General features: G+C 38.5%; 1 protein-coding gene and 1 pseudogene across 1 annotated transcript in view; one reads left to right on the forward strand and one right to left on the reverse strand.

Moving 5' to 3' along the window:
• The first annotated feature begins 1,340 nt into the window (after positions 1–1,340).
• Positions 1,341–23,969, forward strand: part of IARS2 (isoleucyl-tRNA synthetase 2, mitochondrial) — a 90,770-nt gene continuing 68,141 nt past the window's right edge. Inside the window, exons 1-2 of the mRNA XM_007129266.4 lie at positions 1,341–1,703; positions 3,038–3,160. Coding sequence (XP_007129328.2) covers positions 1,437–1,703; positions 3,038–3,160 — 390 coding nt within the window. The 5' untranslated portion in view covers positions 1,341–1,436. The remainder of the gene's footprint in view (positions 1,704–3,037; positions 3,161–23,969) is intronic.
• On the reverse strand, positions 16,804–20,607 carry LOC112066680 (D-aminoacyl-tRNA deacylase 2-like; annotated as a pseudogene).

The following is a 23,969-nucleotide window of genomic DNA, read 5'->3' on the forward strand; positions in this document are numbered from 1 at the left end:
CTGATAATGCAGAGCCATACTGCACCATCTGGTTTTGTAGGTTAGACAATTAGGAAAACTCTAAGAGCAGAATACTTACAAATTTTTTACAATGTTTTCCCCACTACAATTGTTTTATCTTCATCTAATTCAACAGCAGTTTGTTGTTTTTTAGAGACATGCCTTTACTAGATTCTTAAGAACATCAGCTTAGTTTTCATTAAAAAAAAAAAAAAAATTGGTTTGGGAATTCCCTGGTGGCCCAGTGGTTAGGATTTTGTGCTTCCAATGCAGGGGGCATGGGTTCGATCCCTGGTCAGGGAATTAAGATCCTGCATGTGGCAGGGCCCAAAAATTAAAAAAAAAAATTGGTTTCGGGGAGAGGGTGGTTAGTGAACAATTTTCACTTTGTGTGCTCTTCTGTAACTCCCAAAGTTTTGTAATTAGAAAGAAACAATAATTTCTATTAAAAATAAACAACTCACCAGAGAGCGGTATCAACAAATGGCTGCCATTACCTGGAGTTCTAGTTTGAGAAGATTTTACTTACACAATCTCATTTGATTTTCAATAATAACTGGGTTAAGTCAGACCATTTATTTTATTGTTACAAATAAGTATAACAAAATTTACCATCTTAACCGTCCATTGGTTTTTATAATTAAATTGTATAATTACACAGCGAGTTCAACTGGCATGAATAAGTTCAAGGATAAACACAACTGACTGAGCCCAACAGGTGGGAAGAGAAGTGTGCGGGTGTCCTAGAGAGTAACCTTCTGCTCTGATAGCTCAGTGTACCCTCAGAGCAGGTTTTAGGAGTAAACAGAGAGCACTGTTGCATTCAAAACATGTTATGTGGAGGTAGGTTGTACTCGCTAAAGCGGTGCTTCCCAGTAAGGTAGCCATTAGCCCCATGTAGTTGTTGAGCACTTGGCAAGCTGCTAGTCCAAATGGAGATGTGCTGTATGTGTAAAATACATAGCACATTTCGAAGACTTAGCATGAAGAGAAAGAATGTGAAATATCATACTTATAATTTTTGTTAATTACCTGTTGAAGTGAAAATATCTGGGTTACAATGGATTAAAGAAAATATACTTTCTAAAAAGGCAGGCCGCTGTGATTGAAATATGAGCCGGTCGCGCCTACCCCCTCTCCTTCAGCCCCTGGGAATCAGCCCAGATCCAGGATGGTTGCCGCAGGGACCAGGGCGTGGCCCCGCCCCCTGCGCCTCCCCGCCCCCTGCGCCTCCCCGCCCCCTGCGCCTCCCCGCCCCCTGCGCCTCCCCGCCCCCTGCGCCTCCCCGCCCCCTGCGCCTCCCCGCCCCTTCCCCGCCCCGCGCTTGCGCACTCCCGGAAGGCTCGCGCAGGTGCTCAGGCCTGTCTCTTCCCCAGAGTCCGGCCGGACCCTAGGCCCCGGCGTCTCTCCGGAGCTTGGGGCTGGCCTGGCTCGCCATGCGTTGGGGGCTGCGCCCTCGCGGGCCGGGGGCAGCGACCGTGGCCGTGGCCCGGAATTTGTGGGTGCCGCCCCACCTTCCTCGTTGGCCTGGCTGGCGAGGGGCGACGAAGAGGCTTTTGGTGCGGTCAGTCACCGGGGCCAGTAACCAGCTGCAGAGTTCGAGTAATGGCAGCTATCGGGACACGGTGTTGCTGCCGCAGACCAGCTTCCCCATGAAGCTGCTGGGCCGCCAGCAGCCCGACACGGAGCTGGAGGTCCAGCAGGTACGGGCCGGCTTTTGCGCGGCGCGGGCCGGGAGGGGGGACACGGGCCCTTCCCGGAGCCACGCCTGGGCCACTCACACCCCGGGCGGGGCGGGGCGGGACGGGACCCGGCCGCAGGCTCCAGGCCCTTTTGGGCCGGGGGTATTGCGACCAGGTCAGTGGAAATCATGCGCTTCCCACAGGTTGTATTGGGTGAAAACAGAAGTGCAGAAACTTCTAGGCAAGTCCCATAGAGGTGGCAGGTTCCAGAGCGGATTGCTAAGGGGGAACCATTGATGCCCAGCACGGATGGAATAGAAGTCCCAGTTTTAGCTTAGACAGAACCAGTCGAATTTGGACGCTTTTCCAGTGGCTTTTAAAAAGTAAATTAACATGTACACATAAAAATAAAAATTCGATTATGAGAAGTTGAAGCTCACTCTTGTGGTATCAGTAGGTCCCTAGTTGGAATTACGGCTTGTTTGAAGGGTCACGTAGCTGTGGTTACTTCCTCAGAGTCCGCTTCCTAAACTGTGCCTCTGGCTCCTGTATTAGACTGAATTTTCTAAGGGCAGAGATTCACTTGTTAGTTTGTGTAATTATAGAGTCTTTAAAATCCCTGATATTTTGGATATATTGTCTAAGTAAATATGCTTAGCTTAAATATTCTTATGACAGCTCTCAGAGTTCTAGACTCACAAACCTGTTTGGGCCATCTAATTTTTTTAAGTGTTTTATCCAGTACCTTCTGTATTTCTGGAACTGTTGACAGTTGCAGGTATTTTCTCATATAATCTTCACACCAGCTCAGTGAGTTGGATATTATTAACATTTTTTTCAAATGAGGGAATAGGCCTACAAAGGCAAAGTGACTTGGGCAAGGTCACACAGCAAGTGGGGGAAGGAGAGTGGGATTACAATCAGTGTTATTTCATATTAAGAGAGTAGCAAGTGTTGAGGCCAAAGGATAGCAGGAATAAGATGTGAGTACGTGTGTGTGTGTGTGTGTGTGTGAGTGTGAGTGAGTTATGGGGGATCTACAGGTCCTTCAGCATGGAGTGGAGGGTGGGGAGTGCTGAGAGACTGCCCAAGAACTTAGTGGTACTAAACCTTTGTAGGGTCCTGTATATGTTTATAAAGCACTTAGACTTTAAACTGAAGTCTACGGAGAAGCTATTCAAAAGTATTAAAAGATGAATACTCAGATGTGCATTTTAGAAACCTCACCATTTGTGTTTTAGAGTTGAATACATTAGAATGGGATAGGAAATAATCAAGTGTTGGTTGTTATTTATGGTAAGATTCAGGAGTATGTATTTACATGATGTTCAGACATTATTGTTCTTTTTAAACAGAAATGTGGATTTTTGGAACTTTATTCATGGCAAAGAGAAAGAAAAGTGAAGACAGAGTTTTGTCTTCACGATGGACCTCCTTATGCAAATGGTGACCCTCATGTTGGACATGCTTTAAATAAGGTAATTATAATTTAGGTTACAAGACTTGAGGGAACACCTTTATTTAAATACACTTTGCAAAAGAGTATATTCTAGTTTTATGACAGTTATGTAAATTTGTATTGGCATACTTAAACTAAAATGTCTTAATAGAAAGTAGCAATAAACAGTTTCAGTACTGTGTGAAAAATAACATCACTCGTATTTGCTTTGAACTTATTTTATGTTAATAAGTATCATTTTATTCAATAAATCATTAGTGAGCATCTGTTATGTGCCAGGTATTGTCTAGACTCTGGGAATAGCAATGAACAAAATAAGGATAATTCCTGGCTTTATGGAGCTTGTGCTCTAAACAGGAAGGCATAGTAAGATAAGTAAAATATTTAATATGTTAGATAGTTGCTATAGACTGAATATTTGCCTGTGTCGTCCTGGCTCCCGTCCCCTGCAAATCATATGTTGAAACCTAATCCCTAATGTGGTAGTATTTGGAGGTGGGGGCTTTGAGAGGTGATTAGTTCATTCTTGGCTGCTATGTGAGCAATAGACTGTAGAGGTAGAGGGAGTTTGGAAATAGGGAGACTAAGAAGGGGACTACTGCATAATTCAGGAGAGAGATGATGGCCATTTTGACCAGGGTTGAAGCCATGAAAGTGGTGTGAGAAATAGTCAGATTCTGGTTATAGTTTGGAGGTAGAGCTGACAGGATTTGCTGATGGATTAGATGTGTGGGGTGAGAAAAAGAGAAGAGTCAAGGATGCTTCCAAGAAGCATCTCGAGCACTTAGAAAGTCAGAAGAGCTCTTACCTGAGATGGAGAAGACTGGGAAGATCAGTCTGGGGGAAGAAGTCAGGAGTTCAGACCTGGGCATGTTTCCTTTGAGACAAGATTAGACGTGCAGGTGGAGATACTAAATAGGCAGTTGGAGGCAAAAGGTCCATACTGGATATGTAAATTGATAGGTCATCACCATAGACAGTTCAGGGTTGCATTTTGTTTTGTTTTTGAGGGGTGGCTGCTGGGTGCATTTTAAATAGTAAATGAATTGAGCGAGAAATTTAGGTTCTCCTCTAAGAGAACTCACTTGACTTCCCTGAGTGTCATGTAGGCTTTCTCTGCTTTCTACCATGAAGAGTAAGAATGATTATAGTTTGCTTCATGGTTATGCTGAGGTAATAGTAGTTAAGTGGTCTGCTTTCCAGGAAACAGTTGTTTTTATTACAGGCTATTTATCAGCTGACCTTTCTTTACTGATTCTTATTTCTCACCTACATTAGGTTAAATCATTTTATATTAGTACTCTCCTTGAGTTTTTAAATTCATTTGGCATTCCTCTCACCCCCTACAGAACCCCAAGAGATTTGTTTTGCCAAGTAGAGCAGTAATTACATATGCATGCCTTTTGCAAAGCAAAGATTTTGTTGCTTGACATCAGTGTTCCTTTTGAGTCTAGAAGAGTATCTAAATCTTAATTTCTAGCATCCAGTCAGAATTTTTTTTCCCTTTTATTCAACTTACTCAGGTACTTGGATGAGCCTTGTAAGACTCCTTGAAATACCCCCATTTGTAGACAAAATGGCGTGTAATTTTTTCCTTCTGTTCTTGCATTATGGGTATTATCCAATATTTACAATGGATATGTTTGAGCACTTTCATAAATTAAACCTTGTTTTTCTATTTAAAATAAGAGGCATGGGGCTTCCCTGGTGGCGCAGTGGTTGAGAGTCCGCCTGCCGATGCAGGGGACACGGGTTCGTGCCCCAGTCCGGGAGGATCCCACATGCCGCGTAGCAGCTAGGCCTGTGGGCCATGGCCGCTGAGCCTGCGCGTCCGGAGCCTGTGCTCCACAACGGGAGAGACCACAGCAGTGAGAGGCCCGCGTACCGCAAAAAACAAACAAACAAAAAAACCTAATTAATGATTCAATAGGCAAAGAAAATATTTCAATATATAAAAACTAAGACAATAAACATGAAGATCTCTCTGTGTGAAAGAGATTTAGTATACTAACAAATGCTGCTGTTTGTTGTTGTTTAATATTGTTTGCTATCAAAAGCTAACTTAAAGAAAAAGCTTTGAGAAAAAAAAAAAAAATATAGAGGCATGGGAATTCCTTGGTCGTCCAGTGGTTAGGACTCGGGGCTCTCACTGCTGGGGTCCTGAGTTCAGTCCCTGGTAGGGAATCTAAGATCCTGCAAGCCTCATCGCAAGGCCAGAAATAAATAAATAGAATAGCATAGAATAAAATAAAATAAAATAAATTTTAAAAATAAATAAATAAAATTTAAAAATAAGATAAAATAAAATAGGCAGGTATGTGATTGATCCATTTAAGGTATTATGATACCCCAATCTTGGGTGGTGTTTTTAAAACTAGGGTAAGTGTGGTATATGTTCCCATAATATCAATTTTATTTGTAGTTTGGGAGAAAAAAGATATTTAACCAGTCATTAAAACCATTTTATGTTAAGACACATATTAATCTGCTTGGGCTGCTATAACAAAATACCTTAGACTGAGTGGCTTAACAAACATACATTTATTTCTTATAGTTCTGGAGGCTGGGAAGTCCAAGATTAAGGTGCCAGCTGATCTTGGCTCTCTTCCTTGCTTACAGAAAGCTACCTTCTCACTGTGTCCTCACATGGGGGTAGGGGGTGGTGGAGGGAAGATGGGGAGAGTGGAAGAATGCTTTTCTTATAACGGCACTGTTTCCATCATTAGAACCCCACTCTTAGGACATCATCTAACCCTAATTACCCCCAAAATTTCATTTCCCAATACATTGAGGGTTATGGCTCTAAGATATGAAAGGAGGGGTTTGGGGGACACACAGACATTCAGACCATAACACATGATATGAAATGGAATACAAAATTCCTTTGAATTTGAAAGGAATGGAAGGGATTTTCAAGTTTAAGCTTGCTCTAAGCCCCATTTCTTCTTTCTTCCTTCTCCCACAGGCTGCTAGCCCAGCTGAGTGGCTGTTGATATCAAATTGTATGTTACAGGCCTGCCTGTGTTGAAATAGCTTCAACCAGAATGTAAATCAACTTGGTTACTAAGCACACAGTTTAGTGACTATTTTTGTAGCAAGACTTTCTTGATGAAGGAAGCAGTGAGTTGACTTACATTTTGATGTAAAGCTCTTTCTCTTGAAATAGACTGGCACCTTTGCATAGTACTGGACAAATGTATAATTTCATTGTTCTCAAAAAGTTTTTTTCCAGAATAACCTGTGGTAACATGCACCAGTCTTAAATTACTCAGTTTGATGAGTTGTGACAGCTGTATACATCTGTTAACCTCCCAGTGCAAGATATAGAAGATATGTATATATGTGTGTATATATACACACATTTATTAAAGTACAATTGATTTACAATATTAATTAGTTTTAGGTGTACAACATAGTGATTCAGTATTTTTGTACAGTACAAAATGATTACCATAGTAGGTCTGGTTACTGTCACGATACAATTTATTACAATATTACTATACATTACAGTCCTGTGGCTTATTTATTTTATAAGTGTAAATTGGACTTCTGAATCTCTTTCACCTTTCCGTTCACCTTTTTCAACATCTCCCTACCCCCTTTCCCTCTGGTAACCACCAGCTTGTTCTCTGTATCTGTGAGTTTGTTTTTCTTTTTTTATATTTGTTCGTTTTGTTTTGTTTGATTCCACATATAAGTGAAATCATACAATATTTGTCTTTCTCTGTCTAACTTATTTCACTTATTTCTAGGTCCATTCATGTTGTCCCAAGTGGCAAGATTTTATTGTTTTTTTTATGGCTGAGTAATATTTCTTTATATATATATGCCACATATCCTTTATCTATGCATCTATTGATAGACACTTAGGTTGCTTCCATATCTTAGGTTGCTATTGTAAATAATGCTGCTATGAACATGGAAATGTGTGTATCTTTTCAAATTAGTGTCTTTGTCTTCTTCAGATAAATACCCAGAAGTGGAATTGCTAAATAGTATGGTATTGATAGTTCTGATTTTAATTTTTGAGGAATTTTCATACTGTCTTCCATAATGGTTGTATCAATTTACATTTCTACCAATAGTGGACAAGGGTTCCCTTTTCTCTATGTCCTTGTTATTTGTTGTCTCTTAGGTAATAGGCATTCTTACAGATGTGAGGTGATATCTCAATGTGCTTTTGACTTGCATTTCCCTGATGATTAGTGATATTGAGTATCTTTTCATGTGCCTGTTGGCCATCGGTATATCTTCTTTGGAAAAATGTCTGTTCATGTCCTCTGCCCATTTTTTAATTGAGGTGTGTGTGTGTGTGTGTGTGTGTGTGTGTTTCTTTTTTTGCTGTTGAGTTGTATGAGTTCTTTATAGATTTTGTATATTAACTCCTTATTGGACATATCATTTGAAAATCTTCTCCCATTCGCTAGATTACCTTTTAGTTTTCTATATTGTTCCCTTCACTGTGCAAAAAGCTTTTTAGGTTCATGTAATCCCATTTATTTTTGCTTTTGTTGCCCTTGCCTGAGGAGACAGATCCAAAAAAATATTGCTAAGACCCATGTCAGAGAGCTTACTGCCTTTGTTTTTGTCTAGGAGTTTTAAGGTTTCAGGTCTTAAATTCAAGTCTTTAATCCATTTTGAGTTTATCTCTGTATATGGTATATGAAAGTGGTCTAGTTTCATTCTTTTCCATGTAGCTATGCAGTTTTCCCAACATCATTTATTGAAGAGACTGTCTTTTTCCCATTGTACATTTTCGCCTCCTTTGTCATAGATTCATTGGCCATATAAATGTGGGGTTTATTTCTGGGCTCTCAATTCTGTTACACTGATCAATGTGTCTGTTTTTTGTTCCAGTATCATACTGTTTTGATGACTGTGGCTTTGTAGTGTAGTTTGAAATCAGAGTGCATGATACCTCCAGCTTTGTTCTTCCTTATCAAGATTGTTTTGGCTGTTCAGGGTCTTTTGTGTTTCCATATAAATTTTAGAATTATTTGTTCTAGTTCTGTGAAAAATGTTGTTGGTATCTTGATAGGGATTGCATTGAATCTGTAGATTGTCTTGGGTAGTATGGTCATTTTAACAATATTCTTCCAGTCAATGTTGATAGGGATTGCATTGAATCTGTAGATTGTCTTGGGTAGTATGGTCATTTTAACAATATTCTTCCAGTCAATGAGCAGAATATATCTTTCCATTTGTTTGCATTTGTTTGTTGTCATCTTCAGTTTTTTTCATCAGTGTCATAGCTTTTGGAGCACAGGTCTTTTACCTTAGATTTATTCCTAGGTATTTTATTCGTTTTAATGCAATTGTAAATGAGATTGTTTTCTTAATTTCTATTTCTGATAGTTTGTTGTTTGTGTAAAGAAATGCAAAAGATTTCTGTATATTATTTTTGTATCCTGCAACTGTACTGAACTTGATGAATTCTAATAGTTTTTTGTGACATCTTCAGGATTTTCTATATATAGTATTATGTCATCTGCAAACAGTGACAGTTTTACTTCTTCCTTTCCGATTTAGATTCCTTTTATTTCTTTTTCTTGTCTGATTGCTGTGGCTAGGACTTCTAATACTATGTTGAAATAAAAATGGTAAGAGTGGACACCCTTGTCTTGTTCTTGATGTCAGAAGAAAAGCTTTTTGCTTTTCACCAATGAGTATGAGGTTAGCTGTGGGTTTGTCAAATATGGCCTTTATTATTTCAGGTTATGTTCTCTCTATACCCAGTTTGTTGAGAGTTTTATCATAAATGGATTTTGGCAAACACTTTTTCCACATCTTGTGAAATGATCATATGATTTTTATTCTTTGTTCTGTTAATGTGATGTATCACATTGATTGATTTGCAGATATTGAATCATCCTTGCATCCCTGGAATAAATCCTACTTGATCATGGTGTATGATCCTCTTAATGAATTATTGAATTCACTTTGCTAACATTTTGTTGAGGATTTTTGCTTCTGTGTTCATAAGTAATATTGGCCTGTAATTTTCTTTTTTTAGTAGTGTCCTTGTGTGGTTTTGGTATCAGGGTAATGCTGGCCTCATAAAATGAGGAGTTCCTGCCCTCATCACTGTTTTGGTTTTCTATTGCTTTAATTTTTTTGCCCATTATAAAATGTCAGGTAGGTTGAATCATAACATATATTCTTCTGTGTCTGGCTTCTTTAACTCATGTAGTATGTTTTGATACTCGAAGGTGCTGTTATAGATGTCAATAATTGATTCCTTTTTAATTGTCTTTAATTGGTTAGTAGCATTCCGTTGAGAGAATGTACCAAAATTTATTCACTATTTGTTTCAGTCCTTTATTTTTATGTATACTTTAATGGAAAATTTGGAGAGGGCACGACGTTTGACATCTATCTGTATTTTCAAAACCAGAAATCTGGTCACTAAACAAGTCAGTATTGCTATTAGAGCAGAATTATAATATGTATTATACAATGTATTAGAACAGTTAATTGTATTGAAAACTTCTGAAACATTTGAGATGTGTTACACATATTGCACATTTCTCAGTATTAAGTTTGTTTGCTTCCACAGAGGCCAAATTATGCTGCTTGATAGCTCATTTTCAAATTATTAGACATATTACATCAGATGGTAAAAAGGGAATTTATTTCTTTTCATGGACAAAACTGAAGTGCTTGGTTTTTTTTTTTTAATTGTTTTTTAAGTACATGCTATTCGAAAGCAATGTCATTCAAATTTTGTCTTAATTAAAGTTTATATTTGAAGTAATTGTAGATTCAGGTGCATTTGTAAGAAAAAATAGAGAGGACTCCTTGTACATTTTACCCAGTTTCCCGGTAACATCCTGCAAAACTGTAGTATCATATTACAACCAGGATGTTGACATCAATACAATCAAGATACCAAACATTTCCATCAGGAATCCCTCATGATGCCCTTTTATAGCTATATTCATTTCCCTCTTTTCCCACCGCCTCCTTTAGCTGTTCTGACTACTAATCTGTTCTCTACTTCTGTATTTTTGTCATTTCAAGAATGCTGTGTAAATGTAATCATACAGTTTTGGGGATTGACTTTTTTCACTCAGCATAATTTCCCCTGAGACTCATCCAGGTTACAGAGCATATCAATAATAGCCTGTTTTATTGCTGAGTGGTATCCCTTGGTGTGATGTACCACAGGTTGTTTCACCATTCACCTGTTAACACCTGGCTTGTTGCCAGTTTTTTTTATTATTAGGAATAAAGCTACTATCATTCACGTACAGGTTTTTGTCTGAATGTAAGTTTTCATTTCTGTGGGATAAATGCCCAGGACTGCACTTGCTGGGTCATATGGTAGTTGCATGTTTAGTTTTTTAAGAAAATACCAAACTGGTTTAAGTGATGGCTTTTAGCATTTTACATTCCTACCAGTAACGTACGAATGATCTTGTTTCTCTGCATGTCAGCAGCATTTGGTGTTGTCACTGTTTTTTATTCTAGCCATTCTGATGGCTGTGTGTCCCATTTTGGTTTTAAATTTGCATTTCCTTAATGGCTAATGATGTTAAACACTTTTCCATCTATTTATTTGCCATCTGTTGAGCCTCTTTGGTGAAATGTCTCTTTATGTCTTTTGGCCATTTTCTAATTAGATTGTTTAATTTTTTACTATTTTATTTTGAGAGTTTTTTATATATTCTAGGTACTAAATCTTTGCCAGGATACGCGGTTTCGGTTTGCAACTATTTCTCCCAGTATGTAGCTTGTGTTTTCATCCTCTTAACAGGGTATGTTGCAAATTGAAAGTTTTAAATTTTGATGAAGTCTAATTTATCAGTTTTTCCTTTCATGAACCATGCCTTTAGTGTCATGTCTAAGAACTCTTTGCCTAACCTGAGGTCCTGAAGATTTTTTTTTTCTAAAAGTTTTACACTTTGCATTTAAACCCCATGATCTGTCTTGAGTTTATATAAGGTGTGAGGCTTAGATTGAGGTTTATTTTTTCCCATATGGATGTTTACTTGCTCCAGCACAATTATTATCTTTTCCTTAATGAATTGCATTTGTACCAATGTCAAAAATCAGTTGGGCAAACTTGTGTGGGCCTATTTCTGGATATTCTGTTCTTTTTTTTGTTCTGTATGTCTCTCTTTCCACAAATACCACAGTTTTGTTTACTATGGTTATAGAGTGAGTTTTGAAATTTGGTAGTCTGATTCTTCCCATTTTTTTTTTTGTTTTTCAAAATTGCTTTAGCTATTTTGGGTTCTTTGCCTTTACATTAAAATTTAGAATAATTTTTTTGACTTTGGATTTTGGGAGTATTAGCAGGTACCAGGTCAATTTTGTGGGTAGGTAGTAAACGGCGAGCAGTATGCAAATTTTTTGTGAGAACTAATTTAAAAAAATTACCCCCAGTTTTATTGAGATATAATTGACATGTAACATTGTATTAATTTAGGTATATGACATATATATATGTCAAATATATATATATAGTGAAATGATTACCACAGTAAGTTTAGTTAACATCCATTGTGTCACATAGTTCCAAATTTTTATTTTCTTATGGTGAAAACTTTTAAGATCTATCCTCTTAGCAACTTTAAAATATATAATACAGTGTTGTTACTATAGTCACCGTGCTGTGTACCTTACATCCCCAGAACTGGTAAGTATTATAATTTGGAGTTTGTACCTTCTGACCATTGTCACCCATATCTCCAACCCCCCCAGCCCCCACCTATGGCAACCACCAATCTGTTCTCTGTTGAGGAAAAATGGATAAATTTGATTTCATCAAAGTTAGAATATTTCTAGGAGTTTGATTTTTTTTTTATATTTCACATATAAGTTAGATCATAGGGTACCTGCCTTTCTCTGTCTGACTTACTTTATTTAGCATAACACTCTTCAGTTCCATCTATGTTGTTGCAAATGGCAGGATTTTCTTCTTTTTTATGGCTGAATAATATTCCATTGTATATATAGACCACATTTTCCATATTCATTCATCCATCAGTGGGTACTTAGGTTGTTTCCCTGTCCTGGCTGTTGTAAATAATGGGGCAGTGAACATGGGGGTGCACATATATTTCCAAGTGTTTTCATTTCCTTCAGATAAATACCCAGAAGTGGAATTGATGGATCATATGGTAGTTCTATTTTAATTTTTTGAGGAACCTCCATGCTATTTTCCACAGTGGCTGCACCAAATTACATTCCCATCAGTAGTGCACAAGGATTCCCTTTTCTCCACATCCTTGTCAACACTTATTATCTCTTGTCCTTTAGAGGACAGCCATTCTGACAGTTGTGAGGTGATATCTCATTGTGGTTTTGATTTGTATTTCCCTGGTGATTGGTGATGTTGTGTACCTTTTCATGTACTTGTTGACCATTTTTATGTCTTCTTTGGGAAAATGCTCATGTCTTTTGTCCATTTTTTTAATTGGATTACTTGCTTTTTTTGCTGTTGAGTTTTACATATCCTTATATTGAGTATATATTCATACAGTAAATATCTTTATGTTTTGATTATTAACCCCCTATCAGAAAAATGGTTTACAAATATTTTTTCTCATTCTGTAAGTTACCTTTTCATTTTGTTCATTGCTTCTTTTGCTGTGAAGAGGGTTTTTAGTTTGATATAGTCCCACTTTTTGGTTTTTGCTTTCATTACTTGTGCAACAAAAATCATTGTCAAGACCAAAGTCATGGGGCTTTTCCCCTTTATTTTTCTTCTAGTAGTTTTGCAATTTCAGGTCTTAACTTTAAGTCCTTAATCCATTTCAAGTTAATTTTGGTAAGTGGTGTAAGGGGGTCTACTTTCATTTTTTTTGCATGTAAATACATGATTTTCCCATTACCATTTATTGAAGAGACTATTCTTTCCCCATTGAGTGAGAATTCTTGGCTTTCTTGTCACATATTAGTTGACTTTATATACAAAAGTTATTTTTGGGCTCTTGATTCTTTTACATTGGTCTCTGTGTCTGTTGTTAGCTAATACTATAGTGTTTTGATTACAGTAGCTTTGTAATATCAGGAAATGTGGTGTCTCCAGCTTTGTTTTTTCTCTAATTTGTATTGGCTATTTGGGCTCTTTTGTGGTTCATTATGAATTTTAGGATTTTTTTTTTCTGTTTCTGGGGAAAATGTCATTGGAATTTTGACATGGGTTGCATTGAATCTTCAATAGCTTTGGGTGTATGGGCATTTTAACAGTACAGACATACCTTGGAAGATATTTCGGGTTCAGTTCCATTCCACTGCAATAAAGCAAATATTGGATCGAGGCTAGTCTCATGAATGTTTTGGTTTTCCATTGCATATAAAAGCTGTTTACACTGTATTGTAGTCTATTAAGTGTGCAATAGCATTGTCTGTCAAAAAATGCACATACCTTAATTTAAAAATACTTTATTGCTAAAGGAATGGTAACCAATATCTGGCCAGGCAGGGTTGCCACAAACCTTCAATTTGTAAAAAATGCAATATCCCTGAGTTGCAATAAAATGAAGCACAATAAAACGAGGTATGCCTGTATTAATTCTTCTGATCCATGAACATGGGATATCTTTCCATTTATTTGTGTCATCTTCGATTCTTTCATCCATGTCTTCATGGTTTTCTGTGTACAGATCTTTTAGCTCCTTGGTTAAATTTATTTCTAAATATTTTGTTGTTTATGGTACTACTGTACATAGAGGGTTTTTAAAATTTCCTTTTCAGATAGTTTATTGTTAGCATATAGGAACACGTCTGATTTTTGTATGTTGATTTTGTATCCTGAAACTTTAATGAACTTGTTTATTCTAACAGTTTTTTTGTCAAGTCTAGGATTTTCTGTATATAACGTCATGTCAACTGCACACAAAGACAATTTTACTGCTTACTTTTTGGTTGGATATTTTTTTTTTCCTTTTCTATTTGTTCTGGCTAGGACTTCTAATACTATATTGAACAGGAATGGTGAGAGTGGGCACCCTTGTATTATTCCTGATCTTAGAGGAAAAGCTTTCAGCCTTTCACCATTCAGTATGATGTTAGCTGTGACCTTGTCATATATGGCCTAATGTATTATCTTTGAGGTATGTTCCTTCTGTACCCACTATGTTGAGAGTTTTTATAATGAAATTTTTATATGTTGAATTTTGTCAAATGCTTTTCCAGTTTCTATTGAGATGAACATGTGATTTATATCTTCTAATGTGGTGTGTCAACTTAATGATTTGTTTATGTGGAACCATCCTTGCATCCCAGGGATGAATCCCACTTTATCATGGTGTATGATCCTTTTAATATGCTGTTGAATTTGATTTGATAGTATTTTGTTAATAACTTTTACATCTATATTCATCAGGGATTTTGGCCAGTGGTTTTCTTATAGTATCCTTGTCTGGCTTTGGTATTAAGGTAGTGTTGGCCTTATAAAATGGGTTTGGGAGTGTTCAGTTTTTCTGAAGAGTTAAAAAAATATTGGCATTCATTCTTCTGTAAATATTTGCTAGAATTCATCTGTGAAGTCCTGGGCTTTTCTTTTTTGGGAGATTTAAAATTACTCATTCAGTCTTTTTATTTGTTACTGTTCTGTTCACATTTTCTATTTTTTTATGATTCAGTCTGGGTGGGTTTTATGTGCCTGCAAATTTATCCATTTTTCCTAGGTTGTTCAATTTCTTGGCATATAATTGTTCACAGTAGTCTCTTATGATCCTTTCTTTGTATTTCTCCAGTGTCAGTTGTAATGTCTCCTGTTTCACTCATAATTTTATTTATTTCAGTTTTCTGTCTTTCTTGGTAAGTCTAGTTAAAGGTTTGTCAATTTTGTTTATATTTTCAAAAACCACCACTTAGTTTTATTGATCTTTTCTATTTGTTTTCCTATGCTCTGTTTCATTTATTTCTGCTCCAATTTTTGTTATCTCTTTCCTTCTCCTAACTTTGAGCTTTGTTTGTTCCTTTCTAGTTCCTTGAAGTGTAAAGTTAGGTAGTTTGAGATCTGTCTTTTTGCTTAATGTAGGTGTTTATCATTGTCAACTTCCCTCTTTGCCCTGCTTTTACTGCATCCCATAAGATCTTTTTCCAGCAGTTATTTAAGATGTTTATTCAAATTTCATCTTTTTGGTAATTAGAAATATTACCATTTGTCTTTTTACTTTTTAAAAATATCTTAAGTCAGGGAAATTTGCACACATTGAATATTACCTTTTGTTTTTTCATTTACTCTTTCAATTTTTTAATATATTGTTTCGGTAAAAAAGTGAGAAAGAGTGTTAAACCATTGGTATATTAAATAAAAACAACTTTAATCCCCAGTACCTTGTTCCTATATCAACTAAAGATTCTTTTTTTTTTTTTTAAGATTCTTTTTAAAAAAAATAAATTTATTTATTATTTTTGGCTGTGTTGGGTCTTTGTTGCTGCGTGTGGGCTTTCTCTAGTTGTGGCTAGTGGGGGCTACTCTTCGTGGCGGACCACAGGCTTCTTGTTGCAGTGGCTTCTCTTGTTGCGGAGCACAGGCTCTAGGCATGCAGGCTTCAGTGGTTGTGACACGCGGGCTCAGTGGTTGTGACACGCGGGCTCAGTAGTTGTGGCTTACGGGCTGTAGAGTGCAGCCTCATTAGTTGTGGCACATGGGCTTAGTTGCTCTCCGGCATGTAGGAATCTTCCTGGACCGGGGCTCGAACCTGTGTCTCCTGTATTAGCAGACAGATTCTTAACCACTGCACCACCAGGGAAGTCCTCAACTAAAGATTCTTTTTTTTTTTTTTTTTTTTTTTTTTAAAAAAAATAAATTTATTTATTATTTTTGGCTGTGTTGGGTCTTTGTTGCTGCGTGTGGGCTTTCTCTAGTTGTGGCGAGTGGGGGCTACTCTTCGTGGCGGACCACAGGCTTCTTGTTGCAGTGGCTTCTCTTGTTGCGGAGCACAGGCTCTAGGCATGCAGGCTTCAGTGGTTGTGACACGCGGGCTCAGTGGTTGTGACACGCGGGCTTCCCGGACCGGGGCACGAACCCGTGTCCCCTGCATTGGCAGGCGGACTCTCAACCACTGCGCCACCAGGGAAGCCCTAAAGATTCTTAAAGTAACTTAAAGCACTCAAGATATCCTTGGAAAGTAATATTATAATATGCAATAACATTTCTATGTTACATTTTCATAGATATTGTTAAAAGGAATAATAAATTACATATTCTTTCATCCAAAATACGGAAAACTGAAATAGTAAAACTATTAATAGTAAATTGACAAAATTGTAATTTGTTTATGCTGGATTTTACCTAATTTTAATGAAAATAGTTATTACATGTTACATACATTTGAAGGTATAAGAAATATATTTTTCTTCATTGCCCCAAATTTTTTATTGCAAAATACTTAAGTACAGACCTCTAAGAACATTTTCATAATGACCATTAAGTGTATAGAAAACATTTTTCAAATCTGAGTGTAAGCGGAGGGGAAAGCAGGGTGCAAGGTGACTAAAGTCCAGAGTTTGGGTGACTTGGCAAGGTCATCCAGTTAACAGGTTGAAGTTGTGGATGTGACCCAGGCAGGATTTTCTTGTTTAAAAATGCTGCAGATGAGTGTATTTAAAACAAAGGGGAGGAAAATCTAGTTATAGCCCACCCACATCATTTTATACCAGAAAAACAACTGTAGCAAGTAACGGAGTTTCAGAACTTATTTAGGCGTATGGTCCGTTGGTATCCAGATTTAATACCTGCCTGTGAGTGCCATGTTCCAGCACAACCCCACCAGCTCCAGCACACTTGCTGTTAGCAGCTAATTCTGTTTCACATAGAGTCAGGAATTGGGACTAAAGTTCTAACCCTTCTTCTTTTCCAGAGTTAGCGTGATACTGCTTGTTTTCTCCTTTTACTTTCCCCACAGAGGTGGCTTCAGGGATGATGAGAATGTCACCAAGTAGATTCAGTGTAGAGATGTGCTTTCCATTTTCTGTCTCAGTTACCTAATCTTACAAGCCAGCTCCCTTGAAAAAGCATGTGTAGATCACTAGTCCTCTCTGGTCCTCTCTAAACCTCCGCCCACTGGGCGGCAGTGGGGTGTACTTGTAGCTGGGTGTGTGGCTATTGCTGCAGGAGTACCTTGGCCTAAGGTGTCTGGCTGCTCTCAGCCACAGCTGGAGCCTGTACAGCAATCCAGTGAGTTCAGGCCAAGTGCTATGCAATCTCTGTCCCCCATAAGTTTTGGTATATTGTGTTTCTGTTTTCATTTGTTTTCAAGATATTTTTGATTTCCTTTTTTATTTCTTCTTTGATCTATTGGTTTTGCAGAAATGTATTGTTTACTTTCCACATATTTGTGAGTTTTTCAGTTTTCTTCTTGTTGTTGAGTTTTAGTTTCATGCCATTGTGGTCAGAAAAGATTGTTGGTATGGTTTTACTCTTTCTACATTTGTTAACACTTGTTTTGTGGCCAAATATTATCTGTTCTGGACGTTAATCTGTGTGTGCTTGAGAAGAATGTGTATTCTGCTGCTTGTCAGTGGAATGTTCAGTATATGTCTGTTAGGTTCATATGGTTTGAAGTATAGTTTAAATCCGTTGTTTCCTTATTGATTTTCTGTCTGGACCATCTATCCATTGTTCAAAATGGAGTATTGAAGTTCTATACTATTATTGTATTATTTTCTGTTTCTCCAAATCTGTTTGTAGTTAATTAATATATTTAGATGCTCCAATGTAGGGTACATATATATTTACAACTAATAATTTTCTCTTGATAAATCGACCCCTTTATCATTATGATGACATTGTTTGTCTCTTAGAATTTTTGACTTAAAGTCTATTTTGTCTGATACAAGTATAGCTACCTCTTCTGAGTTTCCATTTGTGTGGAATATCTTTTTCTGTCCCTTTACCTGATTCCTAAGTGTGTCTTTAAAGCTGACATGATCTCTTGTAGGCATCATACAGTCGGGTCTTGTTTTTTTTCATCCTTTCAGCCACTCTATACTTTCTGATTGGAAGATGTAATCCTTTTACATTTAAAATAATTATTGATAGGCAAGTACTTACTAATGCCAACTTATTGTTTCCTGTTTGTTTTGTAGTTCCTTTGTTCCTCTCTTTCTTTTTTCCTTCATGAATTGATGATTTTTCTTAAAGGCATGCTTTGATTTCCTTCTCTTTATCTTTTGTACCTTTACTATGGGTTTTTGTTTTGTGGTTATCATGAGGCTTACATAAATCACCTTATAGCTGTAACAGTCTGTATGAACTAACAAATTATATTTGATTGCACACAAAAACTGCCCTTTTACTCCCAGTACACATTTGTTTCTTATAATTTTGCCTTAAATCTTTTTATATTGTATATTCATTAACATGTTATTTTAATTATAGTTTTTTTTAACATTTCTGTTATTTAACCTTTATACTAGAGTTATGTCATTAACACACCACCATATTACAGTATAAGAGTATTTTGAATTTGCCTGTATACTTACCTTTACCATATTTTAAAATTTCATATGTTTTCTAGGCACTAATTATCATCCTTTCATTTCAGCTTGGAGAACCCCTTTTAGGATTTCTTGTAATGTAGGTCTAGTGGTGATGAACTCCTTCAGCTTTTGTTTGTCTGTAAAAGTAGTTATCTTTCTTTCATTTATGAAGAATAACTTTTCCAGTTAAGTATTATTGGTTGGCAGTTTTTTATTTGCAACACTTTGAATATATCATCCCATTCTTTTTGGCTTGCAAGGTTTCTGCTGCAAAATCTAGTTGTAGCTTTATGGAGGTTCCCTTGTAAGTGGTAAGTGACAAACTTTTTTTCTGTTGCTGCCTTCAAGATGCTTACTTTGTCTTTGGTTTTTGACACTTTCATTATTATATGTCTTTGAGAAGATCTATTTGGGTTGAATTTGTTTAGGGATCTGTGAGCTTCATGAATTTGAATGTTCATATTTTTCCCCAGATTTGGGAAATTCTTAGCTATTATTTCTTTAAATAAGCTTTCTGACTCTTTTTCCCTTTCTCCTCCTTCTGGGACTCTCATAAAACATATATTGCTTCTTTCAGTTGTGTCACATAAGTACTACAGGCTTTCGTCATTCCTTTTTATTCTTTTTTGTTTTTGTACCTCTGACTGGATAATTTGAAATGATCTGTCTCTGATTTCACTGATTCTTTCTTCTGGTTGGCCATGTCTGCTGTTGAAGCTCCTATTGAATTCTAAAGAATCCATTGTATTCTTCGGCTCCAAAATTTATTTTTGGTTGTTTTATATTTTTTACCTCTGTGTTGAATTTCTCGTTTTGTTCATGAGTTGCTTTCTGATTTTGTAAATTGTTATTCGTGATTGTGTTAAGCTGGTGGTTTTCTTTGTTTTTGTTTGTTTTTGTAGTTCTCAGAGCATCTTTAGAACAGTTATTTTGAATCGTTTGTTATGAAATTTGTTGATCTCCATTTCTTTGGGTTCTTTTACTGGAAGTTTACTTACTTCCTTTGGTGGAGCTGTGTTTCCTTGATCCTTTGTGATTCCTGTAGTCTTGCGTAGATAACTGTACATTTGAAGGAGTTTTCACCTCTTCCAGTCTTTATAGACTGATTTCAATAAGGAAAGACCTTCTCTTGTGTGTGGGAACATGTTGGAATGTGCTGTAACTGCTGGTGTACTGGTGCAGGATGCCAGGTGTGGGTGTGTGGCCACTCTGGGTCAGAGATGGATCTGGTGTGGTGTCTTGTCTGTAGAGGCAGTTGGGGTCTACAGCATAACACCTGTATGATCTTTGGTGGGCTCTGCAGGTGGTCCTTCATGGCTGCACGGGCTGTTTGTGTTCAGTGATGTTTCCAGGTTCAGTGGCTGGGGACAAGGGCAAGCGGCGGTCATGGCTGGAACTGGTGATATGCACAGGCTTGGCTGCTGGGGCTGGCCACAGATACCCATATGGTGGCAGGGTGCAGCTGCAAACTCACCTGCAGTGGTCAGGGTCGGAGTCAGCAGTAGTGTAAGCACATGATCAGCCGCAGGGGCCCTGGCTATCAGCATGTGTTCCCATGAATACAGTGGCTAGCCACAGGCACGATCATTGCAGCGGGTGTCAGCGATGGGAGTGGAGGCTGGCACCATTCAGGTGAGTGTTAGGAGTTAGGGCCAGATCCAGCCCCATTAGCAGCTGTGGGGGGCTTGGCTGTGGGTGTGCACGTGTGTGTCCCTAGGGGCTAACTGCAGGTGGCTGCAGCGGTGCAGGCCAGTGACAGAATCAGGGCCAGGTTTTCTCCCCAGACAGCCGTGGGGACCTTGGCTGCCAGCGTGTGCTTGTGCATCTGCAGAGGCTAGCCTTACGCGTGTGCACGGCGGCAGATGCTGGTGATTTGAGTTGGGGGCCTGCGGCGCGCAGGTGCGCAGCTGCTGGGGCTGAACGCGGGCACGCACGGTGGTGTAGGTCAGTGACGTGCGTCAGGGCCAGATCTTTGTCCTTAAGCGGTTGTGGGACCTTGGCGGTCGGTGTGCCTCTGTGCATCTGTAGGGGCCTACGGCGGTGTCTTGCGTGTGTGCAGCCGTGGTGGCTGGGGCTGGTTGCTGCTGTCGCTCTTGGGCTCTAGCAGCAGGAGGTGGGGAGCTAGCAGGGAAAGCCTCAGACGGCTAGTATCTACAGGCATGAAGGCTTGGAAAACCTCGGTGGTGAAATCTGCAGGTTGTCCGCGGCATCTGTTGACTGTTGCTTCGCTCAGTGGTGAGAGCTTCTGCTGAGCAGTCTGTTGTCGTCTGTGACAAGGTCCTTAATAACAAAAGCCGGGGAGGTCTGCAGCGTCCACAGAGCTGTTGAGGTTCTCATTGATGTAGGCGCTAGAGTCCTCCGTAGAGAAAGGAGGCCAGTGGGAGCTGTGGCTCCCATGCTGCCTGGCTGATACTGGCTGCCCCTGCCCATCTTCCTTGACCTAGCTGTGTGTAGATGTCTCAGCTTTGCTGCACGCTCTGAGGGGGAGTGAAACCAGAGAGGATGCTCCGCACGGTACCCTGGAAGGCTGGAGAAGCTGGTCATTCACCTTCTCTCCCTTTCCTGGGGCCGGGAACTCTCTCCAGCCAAGACACACCCAGTGTCTGCCTGGGTGATGAGATGATGCAGCCAGAGCAAACGGTTTTTCCCACCTTCCTTGCGCATTTTTCTCAGGTGTTTTGGTCCCGCTGTGTTGTTGAAGCTTCTCAAGTGGACTCCAGAGCCATTTTTGTTCGTGGACGGCTGTCTAGTTTGTGGTGTCTTGTCGGGGGGGTGGGTATGGGCTCTTCTACTCCACCATCTCTGTGACATCCCTTACTTAAATTTCATTATTCCACTACATCTTTAATGTTGTTGTGGTTGCTCTAATGCTTGTGTGTACACCTTAACTTGTCAGAGTCAGCTTCAGAATTATACTAGTTTAATATTTGTGAGATATAGAGATGTTACGCCTTTTTTCACTTTACCCTTGGACAATGCGGGGGTTAGGGCTGCCGATCTCTGCACAGGCAAAAGCCTGTATATAACTTTACAGTCATCCTACTCATCCTTGGTTCCACATCTGCAGATTCAGCCAACCTCAGATCGTGTGGTACGTATTTAATGAACAAAAATCCCTGTGTAAGTGGGCCCGAGCAGTATAAACCTGTGTTGTTCAACGGTCAACTGTAGTTCTGGTCCTTTCTGTCTTTTCTTGTGGTCTTATTGTTATGCATATTGCATGCATTAATGTTACAAACTCTGCAATACATTGTTGTAAATTATTACTTTACCATCTGTAGTCATTTTCTTAGCCCAACGCAGCCTTTCTCATGTATACCTCCTTTGTGCGGTTATCTGCAAATATATTATATTTCTGTATGTTTTACGCTGGACAACACATTACATACATATTTTTTGAACACTTGCCTTTTACATCAGTTAGAAGAAGAGAGTATTCGGTTGGCCAAAAACTTCGTTCAGGGTTTTTCCGTAACATCTTATGGAACGTTTTTCCTGTGGATTTGAATTACCATCTGTGGGTACTTGCTTTTAGCTTGAAAAACTTCCTCTCATATCCTTTCCTATGAGATGGGTCTGCTGGCAACAAATTCATTCCCTCTCTCTCTCTCTTTTTCTTTTTTTTTTTTTTTTAATAAAAGAGTGGCTTCCTCTTGCTTGCACTTTTTCTGTTTAGCTCTGCTGGATGTAGGATTCCTGGTTGAGAATGTTTTCTTTGAGCACTTTCAGTATGTGACCCCGCTGCTCTCTGTCCTACATTGTTTCTGCTGACAACTCAGCAGTTACTGTTATTGGGGTTCTCTTGTACATAGTCTTTTTTTCTCTCTCTGCTTTCAAAGTTTTCTCCTTATTTCTCACTTCCAGCATTTTTACTGTAATGTATCTTTGTTTGGAACTGTCTGTGTTTATTCTTCTTGGAGTTCATTTGGCTTTCTGGTTGAGTAGGTTAGTGTTTTTCAGTAAATTTCAGAAATTGTCCATTATTATGTTTTTTGTATATATTAAAAAAATTTTTTTAACATCTTTATCGAAGTATAATTGCTTTACAATGGTGTGTTAGTTTCTGCTTTATAACAAAGTGAATCAGCTATACATATATCCCCATATCTCCTCCCTCTTGTGTCTCCCTCCCTCCCTCCCTATCCAGGTCCATTCTCTACATCTGCTTCTTTATTCCTGTCCTGCCCCTAGGTTCTTAGAACCATCTTTTTTTTTAGATTTCATATTTATGTCTTAGCATATGGTATTTGTTTTTCTCTATGTGACTTACTTCACTCTGTATGACAGACTCTAGGTCTATCCACGTCAATACAAATAACTCAATTTCGTTTCTGTTTATTCCTGAGTAATATTCCATTGTATATATGTGCCACATCTTCTTTATCCATTCATCTGTCAGTGGACACTTAGGTTGCTTCCATGTCCTGGCTATTGTAAATAGTGCTGCAGTGAATATTGTGGTACATGACTCTTTTTGAATTATGGTTTTTCAGGGTATATGCCCAGTAGTGGGATTGCTGGGTCATATGGTAGTTCTATTTGTAGTTTTTTAAGGAACCTCCATACTGTTCTCCATAGTGGCTCTATCAATTTACATTCCCACTAACAGTGCAAGAGTGTTCCCTTTTCTCCACACCCTCTCCAGCATTTATTGTTTGTAGATTTTTTGATGATGGCCTTTCTGGCCAGTGTGAGGTGATACCTCATTGTAGTTTGTTTTCTTTTAAAATTTTTTAACATCTTTATTGGAGTATAATTGCTTTACAGTTGTGTGTTAGTTTCTGTTTTATAACAGTGAATCAGCTATACATATATATATATCCCCATATCTCCTCCCTCTTGCATCTCCCTCCCACCCTCCCTATCACACCCCTCTAGGTGGTCACGAAGCACGGAACTGATCTCCCCGTGCTATGCGGCTGATTCCCACTAGCTATCTGTTTTACATTTGGTAGTATATATAAGTCCATGCCACTCTCTCTCTTCATTCCAGCTTACCCTTCCCCCTCCCCATGTCGTCAAGTCCATTCTCTACGTCTGTGTCTTTATTCCTGTCCAGCCCTTAGGTTCTTAGAACCATTTTTTTTCTTTAGATTCCGTATATATGTGTTAGCATACGGTATTTATTTTTCTCTTTCTGACTTACTGCACTCTGTATGACAGACTCTAGGTCCATCCACCTCACTACAGATAACTCGATTTCGTTTCTTTTTATGGCTGAGTAATATTCCATTGTATATACGTGTCACGTCTTCTTTATCCATTCATCTGTCGATGGACACTTAGGTGGTGTCCATATCCTGGCTATTGTAAGTAGTGCTTGCTGCAATGAACATTGTGGTACATGAATCTTTTTGAATTATGGTTTTCTCAGGGTATATGCC

Source organism: Physeter macrocephalus, chromosome 4 (assembly GCF_002837175.3).
Source record: "Physeter macrocephalus isolate SW-GA chromosome 4, ASM283717v5, whole genome shotgun sequence".
NCBI lineage: Eukaryota > Metazoa > Chordata > Mammalia > Artiodactyla > Physeteridae > Physeter > Physeter macrocephalus.